General features: G+C 41.7%; 1 protein-coding gene and 1 long non-coding RNA gene across 4 annotated transcripts; one reads left to right on the forward strand and one right to left on the reverse strand.

The window, feature by feature from the left end:
- Positions 1-925: 925 nt before the first annotated feature.
- On the reverse strand, positions 926-13,299 carry LOC129685378 (arylamine N-acetyltransferase 1). Of its 3 annotated transcripts, none has more exons than XM_055618900.1 (3): positions 13,100-13,299; positions 5,029-5,107; positions 926-2,811 (listed from the first exon to the last, which is right to left on the reverse strand). In XM_055618900.1, exon 3 carries the CDS (start codon positions 2,803-2,805, stop codon positions 1,933-1,935), a length of 873 nt encoding a protein of 290 aa, XP_055474875.1. In that variant the 5' UTR covers positions 2,806-2,811; positions 5,029-5,107; positions 13,100-13,299; the 3' UTR covers positions 926-1,932. The 3 variants fall into 3 exon arrangements, with proteins under 3 accessions (XP_055474875.1, XP_055474876.1, XP_055474877.1); XM_055618901.1 differs by lacking the exon at positions 13,100-13,299 and adding an exon at positions 6,259-7,205; XM_055618902.1 differs by lacking the exon at positions 5,029-5,107.
- A 170-nt stretch (positions 13,300-13,469) lies between these two features.
- On the forward strand, positions 13,470-16,348 carry LOC129685377 (uncharacterized). The gene is made up of 3 exons (XR_008721475.1): positions 13,470-13,610; positions 15,855-15,979; positions 16,254-16,348. It is a non-coding gene; the product is annotated as an uncharacterized LOC129685377 (long non-coding RNA).
- Positions 16,349-19,190: the final 2,842 nt, after the last annotated feature.

The raw sequence follows: 19,190 nt of genomic DNA on the forward strand, positions 1-19,190 counted from the left end.
ATATTGAAGACTGAGAAGAACACTGGACTTTCCAGTTTGAACCGGAGCCCTAACATTGGGATCTGCATGGAGAAGGGTACTCAAGAGGCCTCTGGGCTGTATTATTGGGGAATTAGAAGAGTTATTAACAGCATGGCCATATAGACAGAGGGACAACAGTAGGCAGGGCTGCCAAATAGAGTTCAGGCCTCAGCTCCACAGACAGCATGGCAGGGTCACTGAAGAGAACATGAGCCCATTTGAGGATGGGGAAAGTTCACAGCAAGAGCCTGCAGCCAGACTCTCTGATTGCCAAGCAGGAGTCTAGGAAGGGAGTGGGGAGCAGGCGGTAGGACAGCAAAAGTGCCAAAGCCAACGCCCCCCTTGAGGTTACCTGGTACTGGGATTGCCTGTTACCTAGGGACTCACAGAAGGTACGGCACCTGCCAATCAGTATCCATGACAATGGAGAGAAGGCTGCTGCAAGTTCTGTGGCCTGAACAGAGGCTGGATTCTAATGTGACACTCTTAGAGAATCCAGTCAGAAAGCATGAAGTAGAAAGAAGTTAAAGATTAGGATTCTGGGGCACAAGCCATCCACCCACATCCCTGGCATCTGTTCTCATCAGCCATGCAGTCGGCAGCTGACAATGTGAACGGGATTTTAAGCAGGAGTGAGGCAAAGAAAGAGAGACTTAGAAGTGATTGCCAATATTATTTATTCATCCCTGAGCAAAATACATTTGTGTGTGGTACTGCTGTAAATCAAATTCTGGGCTTCCAGCATACTAGGTCAGCAGCCTAATACGGGTAACTACTCCGGTAGCCTATATCTGTGGTCTTTATCTCTGGTACTACATATATATGTATATATGTATATATATATATATATATATATATATATATATATATATATATGTATATGTATATAAAATCAGATCGACAAATTTACTCAGGGTTTGAACTCCAAGGTCTGCTAAGAACCATGTTTGTTGCTTGCTAAATAACGTGTAGTATGAAGTAGAATAGAGCAGGGTTATTAAACTAGGATGTGAAAGAAACACATCTTAGGGACAACACCAACCCTTATCATATCCCAATACCTTCAAGAAATATTTGATTCATATTATATTAGCCAATACTATTTTAATATATTTTACATTTATTATACTTCATAAACAGTGTTTTTCCAAGTTACATATATTTTATTAATTTTATAAATATTATCACATGAGGTATATAAGTCACATAATTCTACAGATCAGTATTCCCATATTTTTAAAAAAATCAAATACAAAATCAAAGAACGTATCTAAAAGAATCAAAGAACTGTATCTGAAAAATTAAGCCTGGAGGAAATTCTAAGCCTTCTCACTGTCTTGGCACATACACACAGAGCCCTAAGCTTGGGCTTGAGTTTTGTCTTGAGGCCTGGGAGGTTACCGGGAACAGAAACGATGGCTCATTCTTGTCTCCTTTTTAAATTTATTTTTATTTATTTTTTATTTTATTTTATTTTATTTTTTTGGTTCTAAGTTGTGAAGGTGGCTTCCTGTAAACCTTGGATATCAGATTTACTCTGGCTGAATTTAATGCCTGCAATTCTCTGATTATTCATATTCAATCACTAGTGTAAGTTTTATGTGAGTTCAACAATAAAATAATGTTGGGAGGTTTTCTATTACAAATGAATAAGGCTTCATTAAGAAATTTTTGTATGATTAATCTTTAAAGGATTATGGTTATGTGCATTAAATTTTTTTAATTGTAATGTGATATTTTCTTCATGTAATGACAGAACAACTTGTATTTCTTCTTTATAAAATGAAGGAAATAGAAGATACAAGCATCAATATTGAGTTGGGTGATTTCTGTTATGGATACATTTGCATATGTTTCAAATGTTCAGGAACATGAAATAATAATAATAAAAAAAACAATTTTGTTCCTTACCTAAATAGTAAAAGATAGTTTACCATGTTTGGGCACAAACTTTCTCTCCAAAGAAATGCCAAATATAGTTTTCAGTACATCTTCCATTTCATCCTTGTTCACCTTCTTAAACTCGACCAGATCTACGTTGTCCTTGTAACTGAATTTCCTACTCATAAAGGTGAAGCCTACTAAACAGTAAACCCCTTCTGATGTCTGCAAGGAACAAACTGATGAGCTTACAAATGCAGAGGTTGGTGATGTCTGAAGGTAGGTATTCACATGTACAAAATCCTCAATAGTGCGGGGTTCAAGAGTAAAGGAATAGATTTTTCGATATTTGTTCTTGTCAAGGAGGTCTGAGTTAACAAATTCTTCATCTGGAATGTACTGCTCTCTTCTGATTTGGTCCAAGTACCAGGTTCCATTCTCTTCTGTCAAACGGAAGATGGCAGGAACCTGAGGCTGATCCTTTCCTGATGTTAATTCCAGAGGCTTCCATATCTGGTAGGAGCATCCACAGGCAGAATCCACAATGTAGTTCCTGTCACTGATGGTCACCTGTACCAGAAGGTGGACCATTTCACTGCTGTATTTGCTGGTTGGAGTTATGTAAAAGTATCCTCCCAACATTGTGGTTTCAAAGCCCATTTTGGTCAGAGCCCAGTACAGCAGATGGTTAATCTGGAGACACCACCCGCCCCGCTTCTTCCTTACTATCTGGTCAAAAATGGCCTCTAAGCCAATATCCATGGCTTCTCCACAATGCATGTTAAGATTCTCAAAAGGAACAGCATGTATCTGGTGCTGAAGAATTTCAGTTAATGTGTCCAAATCCAATTTATCCACTGAGTTCTTATAACCAATCCTTTCAAAGTATGCTTCAATGTCCATGGTCCCCTAAGGCAAACAAAAAGAAACCAAGCAAGCATTATGACAGTTCCTGGTGGGAATCCTGGAATCAGCTAACTGGAGCTAGAATGTGCAGTCAACATACAGATATAAACAATGCTCACAAATGTCTCGCCAACAGTCATATTGCTTCTGCTGAAAGACCTGCTTTTACTTGTGGTTCAGTAAACATTGTTAGTGACCCTTAAAGAAAAGTTTTGATATTTCTTGTATTTTTCAAGTTTCTAAAGTTAGAAAATAAGACTAAATGACCAGTCAAAAGACTAACTGCTTAGATGTGGTTTCCTTGGTGATAAGTGGAAGATATTGCCAAAACAAACTTCCAAATATTTATTCATGAAAATGGGAGACTTGCGCATAATGGTCATTCTGAGTTACCCATTTCATCACCCCATTTAACTGAATATTATACAAAGCTCCCTACTAGAAAATTTACATTGATTGACCCGTTCATTCCTTCATTGAACAAAGGGTCTAATGGATACCCTCTAAATATTTGTTGAACTAGTGTTTCCTTGCCCTCCAAAATTTTGCATTTTTATGGGCATTAAAATAATACACAAAGTGAACTAAGTAAATTAAAAACAACAACCCAAAGTGATGTGGTAGCTGTTCACAGGATAACTAAAATAAGGAAAGAGGTACAGGGAGAGTTTTGATGTGAAATGATACGGGTGAAGAAAGACTCATTCGCATTTGAGGAGGCTGGACAATGAGCCCCATGGCTATGTATGAGGACTGTGGGTCCTAGCAGAAAGAACAGAGAGAAATTCTTCAATCAATATTCTAGGAAATGAGCGTCCTGGGGCAGACTGGGTGAGAAGGGCAGACTGAGATGAGCACTCACTGTTAACAGTGACACTGAGATTTGCTGAAAATGAGATGTGCAACGTAAATGATAGAAGGCTTAGAGGAGTGTTATATTGTGACAATATCTGCTGTGGTCACATTCAGTTTTCTGGCTCACCCATGGATGATGGGTTGTCTGTAAATCACTGTCAATGATCCAATGCAGTTGGTAGCACCCATTCAAAACAACTACACCCCAGGACCAACGCTTGAGGCATGGCATGTGTGTGCTTCAAATGCATCAGTGAGATAGTATTGAGAGACTTATGTTCTGCAGCAGAGCCAAATATATTGACATGGGGGAAAAAACAGCATTAACAAAGAAATATGAAAGGGAAGGTGAAGAAATTAGTGCTAATGCTATTAGCTGTCAGATAATATGAATTCTACTCCCTAAAATCACTGTAATCACTCAGAGCCTTAGTTAACTGAGCCATGACAGAACGATTCCAGCTATGTCAAGAGAACACAAACCTTGAGGTGAACCCCCTTACAATGTAGAGAAATGACACTATACATAGGGCCTGACCCTCAGGTTGACGGTGATAACCTATATATTTATCCTTCACTCCTCACAGCATTTTCTTTTTTATACAAATATCTTCCCCATATTGTCAGGGTTTTCCACTTTCTTCATTAGTTATGTCTGCCATATTTCCCCTATATCATAAGTTCTGTTATACCATCACCCTTCTTTGGCATTTAGACAACCTCTAAAATCTATTATTCAGTCCTAGAAAGAACAAATGGTATTTGTCAGAACATCTTAAACTCTCCCTGGCCCCTATCCCGGAATCTGTACTCAGTATGTCAGGAAAAGAGAGGAAGATTAAACCAACTGAAAAAAAAGGCATTTAATCAGCATGCTATTAGGGAATTATATTTCTTTTTAAATGCTATATTTATATTTAAGTTTTTTATCATCTCTATCCCTGTCTGGCCCCCTCCTTTCCATTTCCCTCTTTCTTCATGCATTTTATTTTTCATTAATAAAAGTCTTCTTTAAGATAAAATGCCAAAATGTATTAATTGAAGATCCATCAGAATGTAATCAGCTTTTGCTAGAGACTTCAATACTAGTTACATCTTGTAATCAATCCATACTTTGGATAGCCTGTGCCTAACCATATTTTAATTTTATATTATTGAAGCTGAGATTTAAGATGAATAATGAAAACACGTGGGGTAGTTGCCAAGAAGCTCAGAAGTGAAACACTAATGGCTCCTCAAGTTGACTTGCTGTGTCTCTGAGAAGCAATAGACTCCTTTCTTTCCACTTCATCAACACAAGAAGAAGAAAAGGAGATAGAACAAACACATAAAGGAGCCTACTGAGAACTATCAGGCTTTTCATACCTGTGGCAGCAAGTTTAATGTAGGCTGATTGTAGGGTTTAATTCAGATGTTTTAGGATATTTTGTCTTCTTCGTGAAAACTGTAGAAATAATAAAAATAACTTCAAATACAAACATGACATTTTTCCCCTTTTTAAAACATTATCTTTTTTTATGTGTGTCTGTGTGTGCCTGCATGAGGTTATATGCACCACATGGATACAGGTGGCCACAGAAACCAGAAGAGGACATCAGATCTCCTAGAATTGGAGTTACAGACAGCCAGGATCTCTGCAAAAGCACTAAGCGCTATGGACTGCTGAGCCATTTTTATCTAGCTCCAATGCAGCTTTTCTTAAAAACAAAATGGTAGTTTTATGGGGAACATAGCTGTTAAAAAACATCCCTACATATTTTGAACAGCGGGAGCTGACAAAATAGTAAAGTGAATGAGGGCGTTTATTAACAGGCTTATTATGGGCTGGTAGCACTGTGGCAGATTCTACATTATGAATTCTAGAAGTCATGAGTCCTCTAGAGCCAAGAAGATGACTAATTGCCACGGGCAGCGAGGATGAACACCCGAACAAGAGTGCAGTGTCTGCATCTGATCTTCCTGTAGGAGACGACTGCATCTGGACTAGACTGGAGAAGGAAAACAAAGCAAGACATCAGTAGCAGTGGGGAAGAGAATAACCACTTACACAGAGAATCTCCATTAACAAGTCTCTTGTCAAATTCATTGTCTTTCCCTTCCTCTGGAAAGACTGAGGACTCCAACCCTAACAGCAGGCAGGTATCATACCAGTCAGCGCAGATTTGAGAAACAAATAAATGTAGAGATAAAGCTACGAGTGCATGACTATAATGAAAATACATTATGCAATTGGGAGAAAAAACACAAGACATACATGCAAAAAATTCCATACCCAGAAAGACAGTCATTAGAACCATTAGAAGAAGAAACAGAACAATAGAAAGAACTTCCTCACAGGCATTTAGCTCTTAATAACCAAGAGCTAAAAATAACCTGATATAACAATGTGTTTGGGGGCGAGGAGACAGTTCAGTCTATAACATGCCTACCACACACATGGGGACCTGAGTGTAAATCCATAGCAATAGGCATGCATCTATAACACCAATAATGGAGTGGGATGGCGTAGGGACTGGAGATAGATGGATTTGGGGAGTCCACTGGCCAGTCAGCCTGACCAAATCAATGACCTCCAGATATAGTGAGAGAGCTTACCTCAAAGGTAAAGGTTGACAGTGATTGAAGAAGACATCTGAGGTCAATCTCTGGTTTCTCAAGCACAAAAGTGTAGTGGAAGTTTTGGTATCTTTAAAAACACAGTTATGTTATGTAAACATGTTTTTGTTATAATCCCAGGTGTGGGATATGGGGTTGCTACAGGTTGTCCACAGCAGCAGACTATTGCCTCATGCAGGCTCTGAGAAGGGCGTGATCTTTGCCAACTGCAGATTGTTTAATTCTGAGGACTCTGGAGAGGAATAAATGCCAGAGCCAGGAGAGAGAAGGGGGGCTCTGCTCCTGGTTGCTGTTGATGCAGTTTGATGAGATGAAGTTGAAGATATCCTGAACTTTCCCCAAGGAACCAGCATGGAGAGAACTATGCCTCTTCTCCCCACTAACCTTCTTTCTCTCCTACTTGGTGTTGGGGTGTTGAAAGGAATTGGGGTGGAGAAAGAGGTAGAGGTATAAAAACACCCAATAAAATAGTTAAAGTCACCTATACAAAGCATTCATCCTAATGAACACATACTTAAGAAAGAGCGAGAGTTAATTTTGTTTTGTAATTTGGCCTTCTCCACCCATAGCTAAATGGCCCTGTTGCTTGGAGTCTGTGGTGGCACAGTGCAACATGGCAAGATTGTGCCATGCAAAAAGCTACTTAAATTGCTCGATCTGGGAAGCAAAGAAAGAGACAGGAAGGGACCAGCCTCTTCAAACCTTCTTTAAGAGTGTACCCCCAATGGTCTGAAAGCCCGTGACTTCCAAATCACCCCATGAACTGGAATAAATGTCCCTATTCAGACGATGGTGTCCTTCCCTCGGTCGGCCTCATGGACTTGTTCCTCTTGAAATGCAAATTTTATTTACTCCATATCCAAGAACCATAAAGTTTAATTGTGCAGTATCACTCAATTGTCCAGGTAAGAATTTTTCTCTGATACTAAAGGCAGGCCCAGCTGAGCCCCTCTGTGCAAACTTAAGATGAGTTATATGTTGCTGATAAACAATGTCCCAGGGTTAGCAGCCTCATTTCAAAAGAAAGAGTAGAAGGCAATAATAAGGAACAATGAAACCAAAGACAGGGCAAATTCCAGTAGGGCAAAGAGTAAGCCCTACGTTTAAGAGCCAATCACACAAGTGTCACCATTCAGAGCTGAGAGTCCTGGGAAGGAAATCAGGCTTTACTAAGATACACTGGCCTGAACAGGAGGGTGTCAGTTTCGCACTACAATGGTCATCTGAGTCAAACCGTTCTGTGATTACCAATGAGCTTCCTCTTAGGCTTTATCCAATAATTCTTAAGATCAACAGATTATTTCCATGCATGTTAAACATTGCGCTTCCTTTTGATAAGAGGACAGAAAGAGCACATTCTGGTAGCACAAAGGTTTCCACACTGGTGATATGCAAAGAACACAAGACGAACCAGAGGGGTTGAAAACTAAAGAAACACCACTGGTCGAGGTACCATGGCCAGTGTTTACGCCTCCTGGGGCAGTTTCCTTGCAGTAGTTGATTTGATCACTTTTTAAAAATTTTTTTATTAATTACACTTTATTCATTTTGTATCCCCCCATAAGCCCCTCCCTCCTCCCCTGCCCACCCTAACCTCCCTTCCCTTTCTGCATGCATGCCCCTCCCCCAGTCCACTGATAGGGGAGGTTCTCCTCTCCTTCTTTCTGATCTTAGTCTATCAGTTCTCATCAAAAGTGGCTGCATTGTCCTCTTCTGTGGCCTGGTAAGGCTGCTCCCCCCTCAGGGGGAGGTGATCAAAAAGCAGGACAATCAGATTATGTCAGAGGCAGTCCCTCTTCCCATTACTATGTAACCCACTTGGTGAACTGCCATGGGCTATATCTGTGCAGGGGTTCTAGGTTATCTCCATGAATAGTCCTTGGTTGGAGTATGAGTCTCTGGGAAGTTTCCTGTGTTCAAATTTTCTTGTTCTGTTACTCTCCTTGTGGAGTTCCTGAGCAATGAAAAATAAGGAAATCATGAAATTTGCAGGTAAATGGTGGGACCTGGAAAGGATCATCCTGAGTGAGTTGTCCCAGAAGCAAAAAGACACACACGGTATATACTCACTCATATAGACATACAACATAGGACAAACCCACTAAAATCTGTGCATCTAAAGAAACTAAGCAAGAGAGAGGACCCTGACTAAAACGCTCAATTCCCATCCTGAAAGGCAAAGAGGATGGACATCAGAAGAAGAAGAAAACAGGAAACAAACTAGGAACCTGCCACGGAGGGCCTCTGAAAGCCTCTGCCCTGCAGACTATCAAAGCAGATGCTGAGCCTGATGGCCAACTGTCGGGCAGAGTGAATGGAATTTTATGAAAGAAGTGGGAAATAGTAAGAGCTGGAGAGATTTGATCACTTTTTAAAGTTACTTTAAGGAGGCCTTTTCAATAGAAAAGCTACATAGTGAATCATGAATACTACTTGATTGTCATTTGGACCCTTTAGGGAATTTTTTTCCCTCTTCGGTTGATCAAATCCTGTGATTAGAAATGGCTCTTACCTCCTGCGTCCTGTTCTATAATCTATCCTGTGTGTTTGGCAAACATTATTTTCATGGGAGTCAGACGTTCTCCTCTTACTAGTAGAGCAGCGCTGGTAACTCACTGGCTGCTCTGGGTTATGATGACCAGGTGTTTTCAGAGGTTTTGAAAAACTACAGAAATGTAACCAGTCAGGAGCTGTAGCGCAGTCTTTCTACCTCCCTTGTCTCCTTTTACTGCAGTGGTTGATTCTATTCATTAATATTTTAGTCATTCTTTAGAATGTTACAATATTGTGGGAAGAATTGGAAAATAAGAGGCAATTTTACAACACAGAGATAATTTCAAACAAGGTGCCCAAAAGTACAGTGATAGAATGATCATTTCATTTAGAGTATATCTCCATATCCAGGGTGTGGCCTTCCAGGGCTTGAGGAATTGTACGCCCATGGTCTAACTCTCTGGGCCACACCATGATGTCCTGGAGCAGCTCTGGCTCCGCTTCTTCTAACTTCCTGGAACTCTAGGGCAGTTAAGCTTTCCTCTAGCTAATCTATAAACCAGCGTGCCGGTCTCCGCCTACATCACTCCTCACCTCCACACACCACCTAGCTCTCCAGGATTTCCTCTGAAATCTAAGGGAAAACATTTTTGCCTGTGACTCTGCTATTCTTTGTTTTTAAAACTGTGTATATGTGTGTGTGTGCATGTGTGTGCGAGCGCATGTAAGTCGGAGGATGGTTTGAGGGCACTGGTTCTTTCCTTCTTACCACGTGGTTTCTGGGTATGAAACTCAGATCATTGGACTTGGTGGCAAGCATCCCATACCCATACCCACTAGGCAATCTTGCCAGGCCAGACTCTTAGGCAAGACACTAAGGTCTGCCACTTGTACCCATTAGACTCAAAGCTAGACGGAGTTTTCACTGGCAGCAGCTTAAAAAAAATCATGAGGTCATCCAAGAAGGTTCCAGAGGCTCATAATTCCTTTCTTATCATAAGACTCTGCCCTTGGAAATACTGGAGACAAGTTTTCACTTTCGCATCTTTGACCGTGAGAGGGTGGAGACCTAGCTCTTTTTCTCGCTGAGCTCAAGTCTCACTGGCTGGATGCGATCAATCCATAATGTCTGTGCCACTTCCTGAACTCTGCTTTTCGATTTCCTGATGTCCTCCATCCAGTAACATGTCCTGTTAACATGTCAGGCTCATCCTAACATAGATACTCAGGGTATATTTTGATGTGAGGTGAAGCAGGTGCCTCTCGTCCAATCCCCAGTAGAGTCTCCCTTTCTATCTGAAAGCTCACAAGCATGTCACCATCCACATTCCCAGTTGTATTTGGCTCTTCTAAGACCACGTGATCACAAGTTACGATATGCTCAGAGCACTCCTGCTGTTCTCTAGAAGCAGCTCCAAAATCCCTGAAACTTTTTTGTGAGGCTTCTGAACCACATTGTTGTGATCACAGCAATAGAAAGGCAACCCCTGTATTCATTTTCTCTCAGTTTTCAGTTACTGTAACAAAATGCCAAGATAATCAATAAAAAAAAAAAAGATGTTTTAATTTTGTTTCTCAGTTTTGAGCCCAAGGTCAGTTGTCCCCAGTATGTTTAGAGACAATTAGGCCAATCATGGCAAGTGGCATTGGGTAGAACAAACATCACACTTCACGGCATTAGTGAAGTTAAAAAAAAAAAAAGAGGAAGGTGGAAGTCCCAACGTCATGCTCAAGGGTGTGCCCCACCCTTGTTAACTGACTTTAAAATTGCCCACAAGGCTCTACATTCTAAAGGCTCTACCATCTAATAGCCTTTGGAAAAGAAATTTAACACACACACCTTTGGAAGACCACAGCATTTCATGTTAAAGAGAAGCTCAGCAATGACAGTGGGGCTAACAAAAGACAAATCCATTCCAGAGTCAGAGGAGAGGCAACAGATAGGAAAGACAAGCCCCTCATCACCACTGAGGAGGTGAAACTAAACATGTGACCCCAAAAAAATGTATGTGAAGAGAAACAAATGTGTGTCTGAAATTGGGTAAAGATGGAAGCAACTGTGCTTGACAAATAAGAGGGACAAAATTCCAGAAAAGTTTGAGTCTGGGATACATTATAATTAAATTTTTGAAACGCAAAATGAAAGAGAACTGCCTGAGCATGCAGCAAAGAGAGAAAGTACTTCATGAGAAGAAATTCTCCATCTGTCACCAGAATGTTCCACAGACACATTTGGAGGGACAATACTGAAACGATGTCTGCAAAGTATTGAAGGAAAATTGCCGTCCTCAAACACTGCACTGTGAATACCTCATGAAGGGAGATTGGAGCAAGGAAGTAAACAAACAAACAAACAAACAAACTTGGGGCAGGAGAGATGGCTCACTGCTCTTCCAGAGGATCTGGATTCGGTTCCAGCATCCACATAACCACTCACAACCACCCATGACTCCAGTTCTAGTGCATCTGATACCCTCTTCTGGCCTTAGCAGGTACCAGGTATGTGCATGGTGCACAAATATGCATGCAGAAAACACCCATATACATAAAATAAAATAAACTTAATTTAAAAATAGGGACTAGGCGTGTGTGTAGCTCAGTTGGTTGAATGCTTGCCTAGTATGCGCGACGCCCTCGACCGCATCCCAGCACCGCACAGACCAGGTGCAGAAGCCGGTGGCTGTGAAGACACCGCTCGGGAGTTGAGGTGAGGGGATGGGAAGTTCAAATGCATCCTTGACTGCACAGGGAGTACAAGGCCATTCTGGTACCCATGAAACCCATGCCGAACAAACAAACAAAAGTAAAAAAGTAAAACCCGAAGGCCAAGGAAGACCAGAACTGGAATGATCTGGTCCAGTACTATCACACTGGAACTATCAAAAGATAGATGTAAGGACATTCAAATTAAATAGCTTCTTTGAGCAGACAACAATTGAGAAAGCAAGTCAGAAGCATCAGATCCCACGCAGTTCTGTATTTCAAAGGGGCTTTGCCTGGAGACAACTTTCATAAAACACAGAGACAATGCAAAAGAAATATATTTAATATAATTTAATTATATTTAATATAATTAATTTGATTAATTAAAGCAGATGGTCCTTGGTCTTTAAGGCTTGGGAATTAGCTGGTGCTCTCTGACTAGAACCTCAAAGAAGCATGCACTCTTGCGGCTTCTTAAAAATCAGGGACAGAACTTATTCTTATTAAATTAGTGCAGAGCACAGTAACAAGTGAAATAGAGAAGGATGAAGCTGTCAAAAAGTTGGGGAGTACATTCCTTGTCCAAAGTAATCACAAAACACTTAAAGACAATGCAGCTGGACTCACACGAAACCTATGGATTGATGGTCTCCATGAGGCACACAGAAGGTAAACAATCAAACATACTGAGCCCACGCACTGAGGGCATGAGCGACTGGTAGAATTCTGGAGACACAAGGAGAAGACACACTTCTTTGAACAGAGTGGGGGAAAGAAGGAACTTAAGAGAAAGAAACAGTAGTTCAGAAGTCCAGCCAGCTGGTTCCAGTGACCATCCTGCCCATGAGCCAGAAGCAGACTAGAGCAGAGCTCGTGAGGCTCTTTGCTTTGCAAGGCTCTGTGCTCCCACAGAATTCTGGACTGTGCTCAGGATTGGCGCCGCAGTCTGTCCAAAAAGGAAGTTGCTTTGTTGTCCTGAGGCCCCTTTTCACTGTTCTTTCCAGCATGACAGAACTCCCCCAAGGGGATACTTCTGGACAGCATAGACACAGTCTAACAAGGTTGGATATTTAGGGCCATTGGGTAATTTCTCCTCAGCTGTTGCAAAAGAGCACGAACTGTTATCAGTTTGCTCCTTGCACCGTCAACTATGCCCTTTGGGATTTGCCCTGTTGAGAACAGAGGCCAGGTGGACATCGGAGAGAAACAGTTGTAATAATTCTCTGTTAACACTTGTACTTGGTCCTCGAAACTAACCTTTTAAATAAGCACTAGCATTAGCTCTCATTTTACTGTTAGGAAAGAGTTTCAGAAAATCTAAAGGACATACTCAAATTCTCACTGGTAAAATGTGTCCTGGCTGTGACTGTCATCCAGACAGGGTGTGCCAAAAACCCTTATCTCGGTGGCTGTTAACCTTCCTAACGCTGCAAGCCTTTAATACAGTTCCTCCTATGGTGCTCACTCTCAACCGTAAAATTATCTTCATTGCTGCTTCACGACTGTAACTTCGTTACTGTTATGAGTCGTAATGTAAGCATCTGTGTGTCCAATGGTTTCAGGCAACCCCTGTGAAAAGGTCTTTCAACGACCCACATATTGAGAACCTCTGCCTTATACCCACCAGTATTCGTTTTCAAGCATTTTCTGAATACAGCATTTTCTAAACAACTGTAGAACTTGCCGTTCAGGCAGGGTAGAATTCTGCCTCCTGGTCTTCCTGTGAAACAGGTGAAAACCTGCTTTCGAAGCACACTGCAATCGTCCCTGCAGGCAGGCAGCGCGGCTTACTCGATGTCTCAGGCCTGTGACCAGGAAGCCGGAGGAAAGCTGTCCACCCCTACTAGCCAAGGTCTGCAGAGGACAGCTCATTGGCTGTCCAAAGTGCCCTGCCCAGAAGGCTGGTTAGAATAAGCCAGGGCTCTCTGGGAACTGTAGTTGCAGGTCCTCACTCGCCTGTGGGTATCTTAAAGGAATCTTTACTGCGACTGTGCTGAGGTTTGATTGTCTGTTGATTCTCAGGTCTCAGGTTGTGGTTCTTCCTGCCCGCTGTGAGCCTGAAATCAGATTCCTGAGTGATGTGGAAGGTCAGGGCATGGAAAAGGTCCAGGCAGAACAGACCAGTATTTGGAGAGGTAGGAGAGGCGGGTATGTTCCCGTTACCAGCTTATGATACTCTTATTATTCCAACTCTTCCTTTCCAATTCCGAACTCAGTCCTGTTTTCATCTTCACCCAAAGGCACCTGGTAATGTCAGAAATATTTCTAAGTATGTGGAAGCAGTGCCATTTTGCTCTACTTGTATTTTCAAATTACAGTATTCAACAATTCTTTTATTTGTTTATTTGTTTATTCACTTTACCTCCCGATTGTAGCCCCCTTCCTCCTCTGCTCTCATTCTGACCCTCCTTCTCTCTTGCCCTTATCTCCCCTCCCTACTCCTCAGAAAAGGAGAGCCCCTTCCAACAATCAGCCCAGCATGTCAAGTCCAGCAGGACCCAGCACGTGCTCTTCCCCTGTGGACTGGCAGGGCAGCCCCGCCAGGGGCAAGTGCTCAAAAAGCAGGCACCAGAGTCTATGTTCTTGATGTTTCTTAGACATTTCCATCGATGTTTTATATCTCTACATATGTATACACATATGACATGATATGATATTTATCTAAGGTATAAATGTAATATATATCTATAACATATTTATATGTAATTTATATCACATACCAAAAATTAGTTTTATTAAGGAATTTTTTTAAAGAAAATTTTGTATGGTTTTTCTTCTCACTTCTTTCCCATTTCCCTGTCCTCCCATACATTCTCCCAAGCCTGGTAGCTTCCCTTCCATCTTCAGAGGACAGAGAATCCTTTCCAACCCTTTTCAAACCTCGTTCCCTTCTCATGGTCTCCTATATAGTGTCATAATCTCTACCCATTCTCACAGCTCCGTATTTACATACCTATAGTCATTTAAAGTTAGGATCTGCATATGAAAGAAAGCATATGTGTTTTTGTTTTTGTTTTGTTTTTTTTTTTTTTTTAAATCTTTCCGAGGGTGAGTTACCTCACTTAATACAATACTGTCTGGTTCTACTAATTTCCCTGCAAATAATTGGAAATTCTGTTTTCTTTGTTAAATTCCACTGTATAAATAAGCCACATTTTCATTATCCATTCCTCTGTTGATGGACATCCAGGCTGATTCCTTTTCCTTGCTTTTGTGAATATAGCAGTAACAAATTGGGATGCGCAAAGGTCTCTGTTGTAAGATGCCGAGTCCTTCAGGCACATGCTTAAGACTGGTCATGCGGCAGGGCTGTGTGTAGTGTCTGCGGGAACGCCATACTGGTGTTCCATACATGGTGCAGCTAGTGGCTGCACTAGTGGCTGCAGCAGGGGACAGGGTTAGGATTATGAAAGAACTGATGCCACTGGCATCAAAGGTCCTGCGAAATTCTCTCCCTTTCCTAGTGCTTACCTTGGAACTCTCTTACTCTCTGTGAGCTATGCCTGCAGAACAGCACACCCAGGAATGAAGGGAGCTGCAGGACAGCCTCCCATTTCCTGTTTGCTCAGTTGGGAACACTCTGAGACTTACACTTTCTCATGTTGATTGGGACGGTTTTTGCCCCCTTTTTCAATAGACAGCTTACCTCCAACACCGCATCCTTTGTAGAGCTGTTGATAATGCCCTTGTCTCAGGAGCAACTCCTCCACTGCCTTAAATCTCCTTCAGAGTAAGTTGCTTACTGCAAATTGCTGTCTGAGGGTGTGATTTTTGTAAGGAGTAAATTTTAGGCTGTTTAACTTTCCAATGAAGGACATGGGTTGTGCTCCTCTTCTACTTTCTGCAAATACCAGTGATGTGCTCTTACACATCTCTAGAAGTAAGCAAGGGGACTTCTCTGGAGTAACTACATAGAGCTTAATCTACAGAAGGACAGACATAGCTATATATTAGTTCAGTCAGCAATGTTGTATCTCATGTCAAAGAATTTCCATCTAATACGTGCTTTTATTAACACTTGGTTTCAGAAATCTTCAAATATCTACTCCTATTATATATCTAACACAAGATAACAGTTATGTTCCACTTCTGTTTCTTTGAATGCTAGTGAGTCTGTGTACATTTTTACCTTACCAATGATCCTTCTCATTTCCATGATGTGTGTATGCATGTGTGTGTGTGTGTGTGTGTGTGTGTGTGTGTGTGTGTGTGTGTGCATGAGTGTGCATGTGTGTAAAGCTCAGGCTGGTCTTAAAATCAGCCCTTTGATCCTGTCCCACAATGTGTTGAGACTATAGGTATATGCCACTGTGCTCAGCTTTTATTTCCTTTCATGAACGAAGTGGTACAGTTTCACTACTTTCTGCAAATTGTTCCAGAAACTTCAATGATGTGGATTAATCACCAAGCACATATGGCCAGGAAACCCTTCGAAGTGCAGAGGCAGGGGAAGGCAGGGAGAAAATGCCCCCGAATGTGTGTTTGGGGTCTGGACCATTTTTGAGTAAGTACTCAAGATTATTAGATCAGCAGGTTTCAGCCAGCACTCCACTGGGCCTAGAATTATGATACTTGGAATTTGCCAGCTTAAATTGAGAATATCATATATTTATTTATTATTTTTATTAATCAATTCAATTTACCTCTCAGTCACAGATAAAAATTTATCCACCCTAAAAAATAAAAATAAATTTAAAATGCAATAATAACAAATTAGCATCCTAAGAGATCTGATTTCCATTCCAACGGGTGGTTAGAATTGTTCTTTTCTCCTCAAGGAAAATGCTGAATAAATAAATTCGTCTACTCCCAGAGAGCTGCCAGCAAATTGAGAAATGGCTGTCTCAAACTCTGGACAGAGAAGATAAATGCTCCTTATTTGCCAACCTTTGATCAAAAGTCCATGATTAAAACATTCCTGATGATTCTACTGCTATGACTCTTGAATGGTGTTGCTTGGTGATTTGTTAGAGGTTCAGCATAGGTAGTATTTTTAATATAATTTTTTATTTATTACAATTTATTCACTTTGTATCCCAGCTGTAGCCCCCACCCTCATCCCCTCCCAATCCTGCCCCTTTCCCTCTTTCATCTCCTCCCATGCCTCTTCCCCAGTCCACTGATAGAGGAGGTCCTTTTCACCTTCCATCTGGCCCTAGCCTATCAGGTCTCATCAGGGCTGGCTGCATTGTCTTCCTCTGTGGCCTGGTAAGGCTGCTCCTCCCCTCAGAGGGAGGTGATTAAAGAGCCAGCCACTGAGTTCATGTCAGAGACAGTCCCTGATCTCCTTACTAGAGTACCCATTTGGACACTGAGGTACCACAGGCTACATCTTTGCAGCAGTTCTACGTTATCTCCATGAATGGTCCTTGGTTGGAGTATCAGTCTCAGAAAAGACCCCTGGGCCCAGATTTTTTGGTTCTGTTGTTCTCCTTGTGGAGCTCCAGACCTTTCCAGGTCTTTTAATCTCCCTTTGTTCTTAACATTCCCTGCACTCTGCCCAAAGTTTGGCTATGAGTCTCTCCCTGATGTCCCTCAATTGAGGAAAGGATACAGAAAACTGTGGTACATTTACACAATGGAACACTACTCAGCAATTAAAAACAAGGATATCATGAAATTTGTAGGCAAATGATGGGAACTGAAAAAGATCATCCTGAGTGAGGTATTCCAGAAGCAGAAAGACACACATGGTATAAACTCACTTAAATGGATGTTAGACATACAATATAGGATAACCATACTAAAATCTGTACACCTAAAGAAGCTAATCAAGAAAGAGAACCCTGGGTAAGATGCTCAATCCTCATTCAGAAAGTCAAATGAGATAGACATGAGAAGAGGGAGAAAACAGGGAACAGAACAGGAGCCTGCCACAGAGGGTGTCTGAAGGACTCTATCCAGCAGGGTATTAAAGCATAGGTAATCTTAAGAATTCAAACTTTCATGCAACCAGTCTCTGGAGTGTGGGTTCTCCACACCTCTGTGTTCCCTCTCCAAGCCTCATTATGTTTTCATTGCAAAGATTACAATCTCCTTGGGTTTCTGTCAGTAGGAGATAAACACACCCACTCTGCTCTGAGACAGTGTGACTTAGATTGCCCTGAAGTCATGGCTGTCTTACATCAGCTTCCCAGATTCTGGGACTGTAGGTTTGCCGGACTGAAAAACCATTCTGAGGTACACCAGGTGTATTCAGCTCTCTGTTCTCCTCAAAGGAAATTTCAAGAAAATACCTGAAGGGAAAGAAATGAAATACTTACCTCCAGTTCTGCAACATTCCAAACCCATCCCAGGGGAAAAGGCTGGGAAATACTTCTGAACACCATAGCTGGGTTCTCTGAATAATTGTCATCAATCCTAGTGCTGTAGAATGCCCCTCGTCTACCCACACTTGGCACTACATCAGCATAGCTGTAACCTCAGCAGGATTCCTAGACATGAACTTAAGAACCTACAGCTGCCGTATTTACAACCAGCACGCCATAACCACTTCTAAAAAAAGACATGCTCACACACAGAAGAAAAACTAGTTTCAAGAAGGAAAGGAACCATCAGAGGCTACCTCAAATATGGTAGTGACGTTGGAGTTAACAGACAAGGCATTTAGAATAACTGTAGTTATAACTAGTGAGTTACATTGATGAGAGACACAGAGCAATATGACAGAGTAAGTCATCCGTATCCCTTGGAAGCATCGAGTTTCTCATATACTCGCATGAGCAACACAGAAGCTACTGAAACCAGCTGAGAAAATGAAGTACCTGGTTTTGACCTACCAGTATTAACAGGTGTCTTAAACAGGCAAGAAGGGGTATTGATGTCCCAGCCAGCCTCCCCAGTTGTAAGAAGCAGCACATAAAGGGAGAGGCCTCTGGCTTGGGTCAGTTAGGATGCTCTACCTTGCAGTTGCAATCCAGTATCAGGTTAGTTCTGGGCATAGCCCTAGAGTTCCTACCCTGAAATAATGTCTAATGGGGGTATCATGTGCTTTGCACTGGAACTAGGAAGAAATCCATAACCTTAGCTAATAAGATACTACTTCTTGGTATCAGACGTCTGTTACATCTCTGTTACTATAGCAGATGATTTAATTGGTTTAACATGTAACCACCTCTTTTTTATGTTTTTTTGTGATTTATTTTTATTAATTACAATTTATTCACTTTGTATCCCCCCGTAGATCCCTCCTCCCCTCTCGATCCCACCATCTTTCCCCCTTCTCCACTCATGCCCCTCCCCAAGCCCACTGATAGGGGAGATCCTCCTCTCCTTCCTTCTGATCCTAGTCTATCAGGTCTCACCAGGACTGGCTGCATTGTCTTCCTCTGTGTCCTGGTAAGGCTGCTCCCCCCTCAGAGGGAGGTGATCAAAGAGCAGGCTGATCAGTTCATGTAACCACCTCTTAATAACATGGCAGGAAAAGGGGCCAACCTTTTTTTTTCCTTTTATTTATTTATTTTTAATTTATTCACTTTACATCCTGAACACACCCCCTCCCTTCTTTCCTCCTGGTCCCATCCTCCCACTATCTTCTTCTTCCTCCTCCCCCTCCCCTTCTCCTCAAAAAAGTGTAGCCTCCCCTACCCTTTACCAACTGACTCTAGCACATCCAATTGCATCAAGACTAAGTGCATCCTCTTCCACTGTGGCCAGAACAGGCAGCCCAGCTAGGGGCAAGTGATCTCAAAGCAGGCAATAGGGCTCATGTCAGA

This window comes from Psammomys obesus, unplaced genomic scaffold (genome assembly GCF_907164565.1).
Source record: "Psammomys obesus unplaced genomic scaffold, mPsaObe1.curated_primary_1811, whole genome shotgun sequence".
Lineage (NCBI taxonomy): Eukaryota > Metazoa > Chordata > Mammalia > Rodentia > Muridae > Psammomys > Psammomys obesus.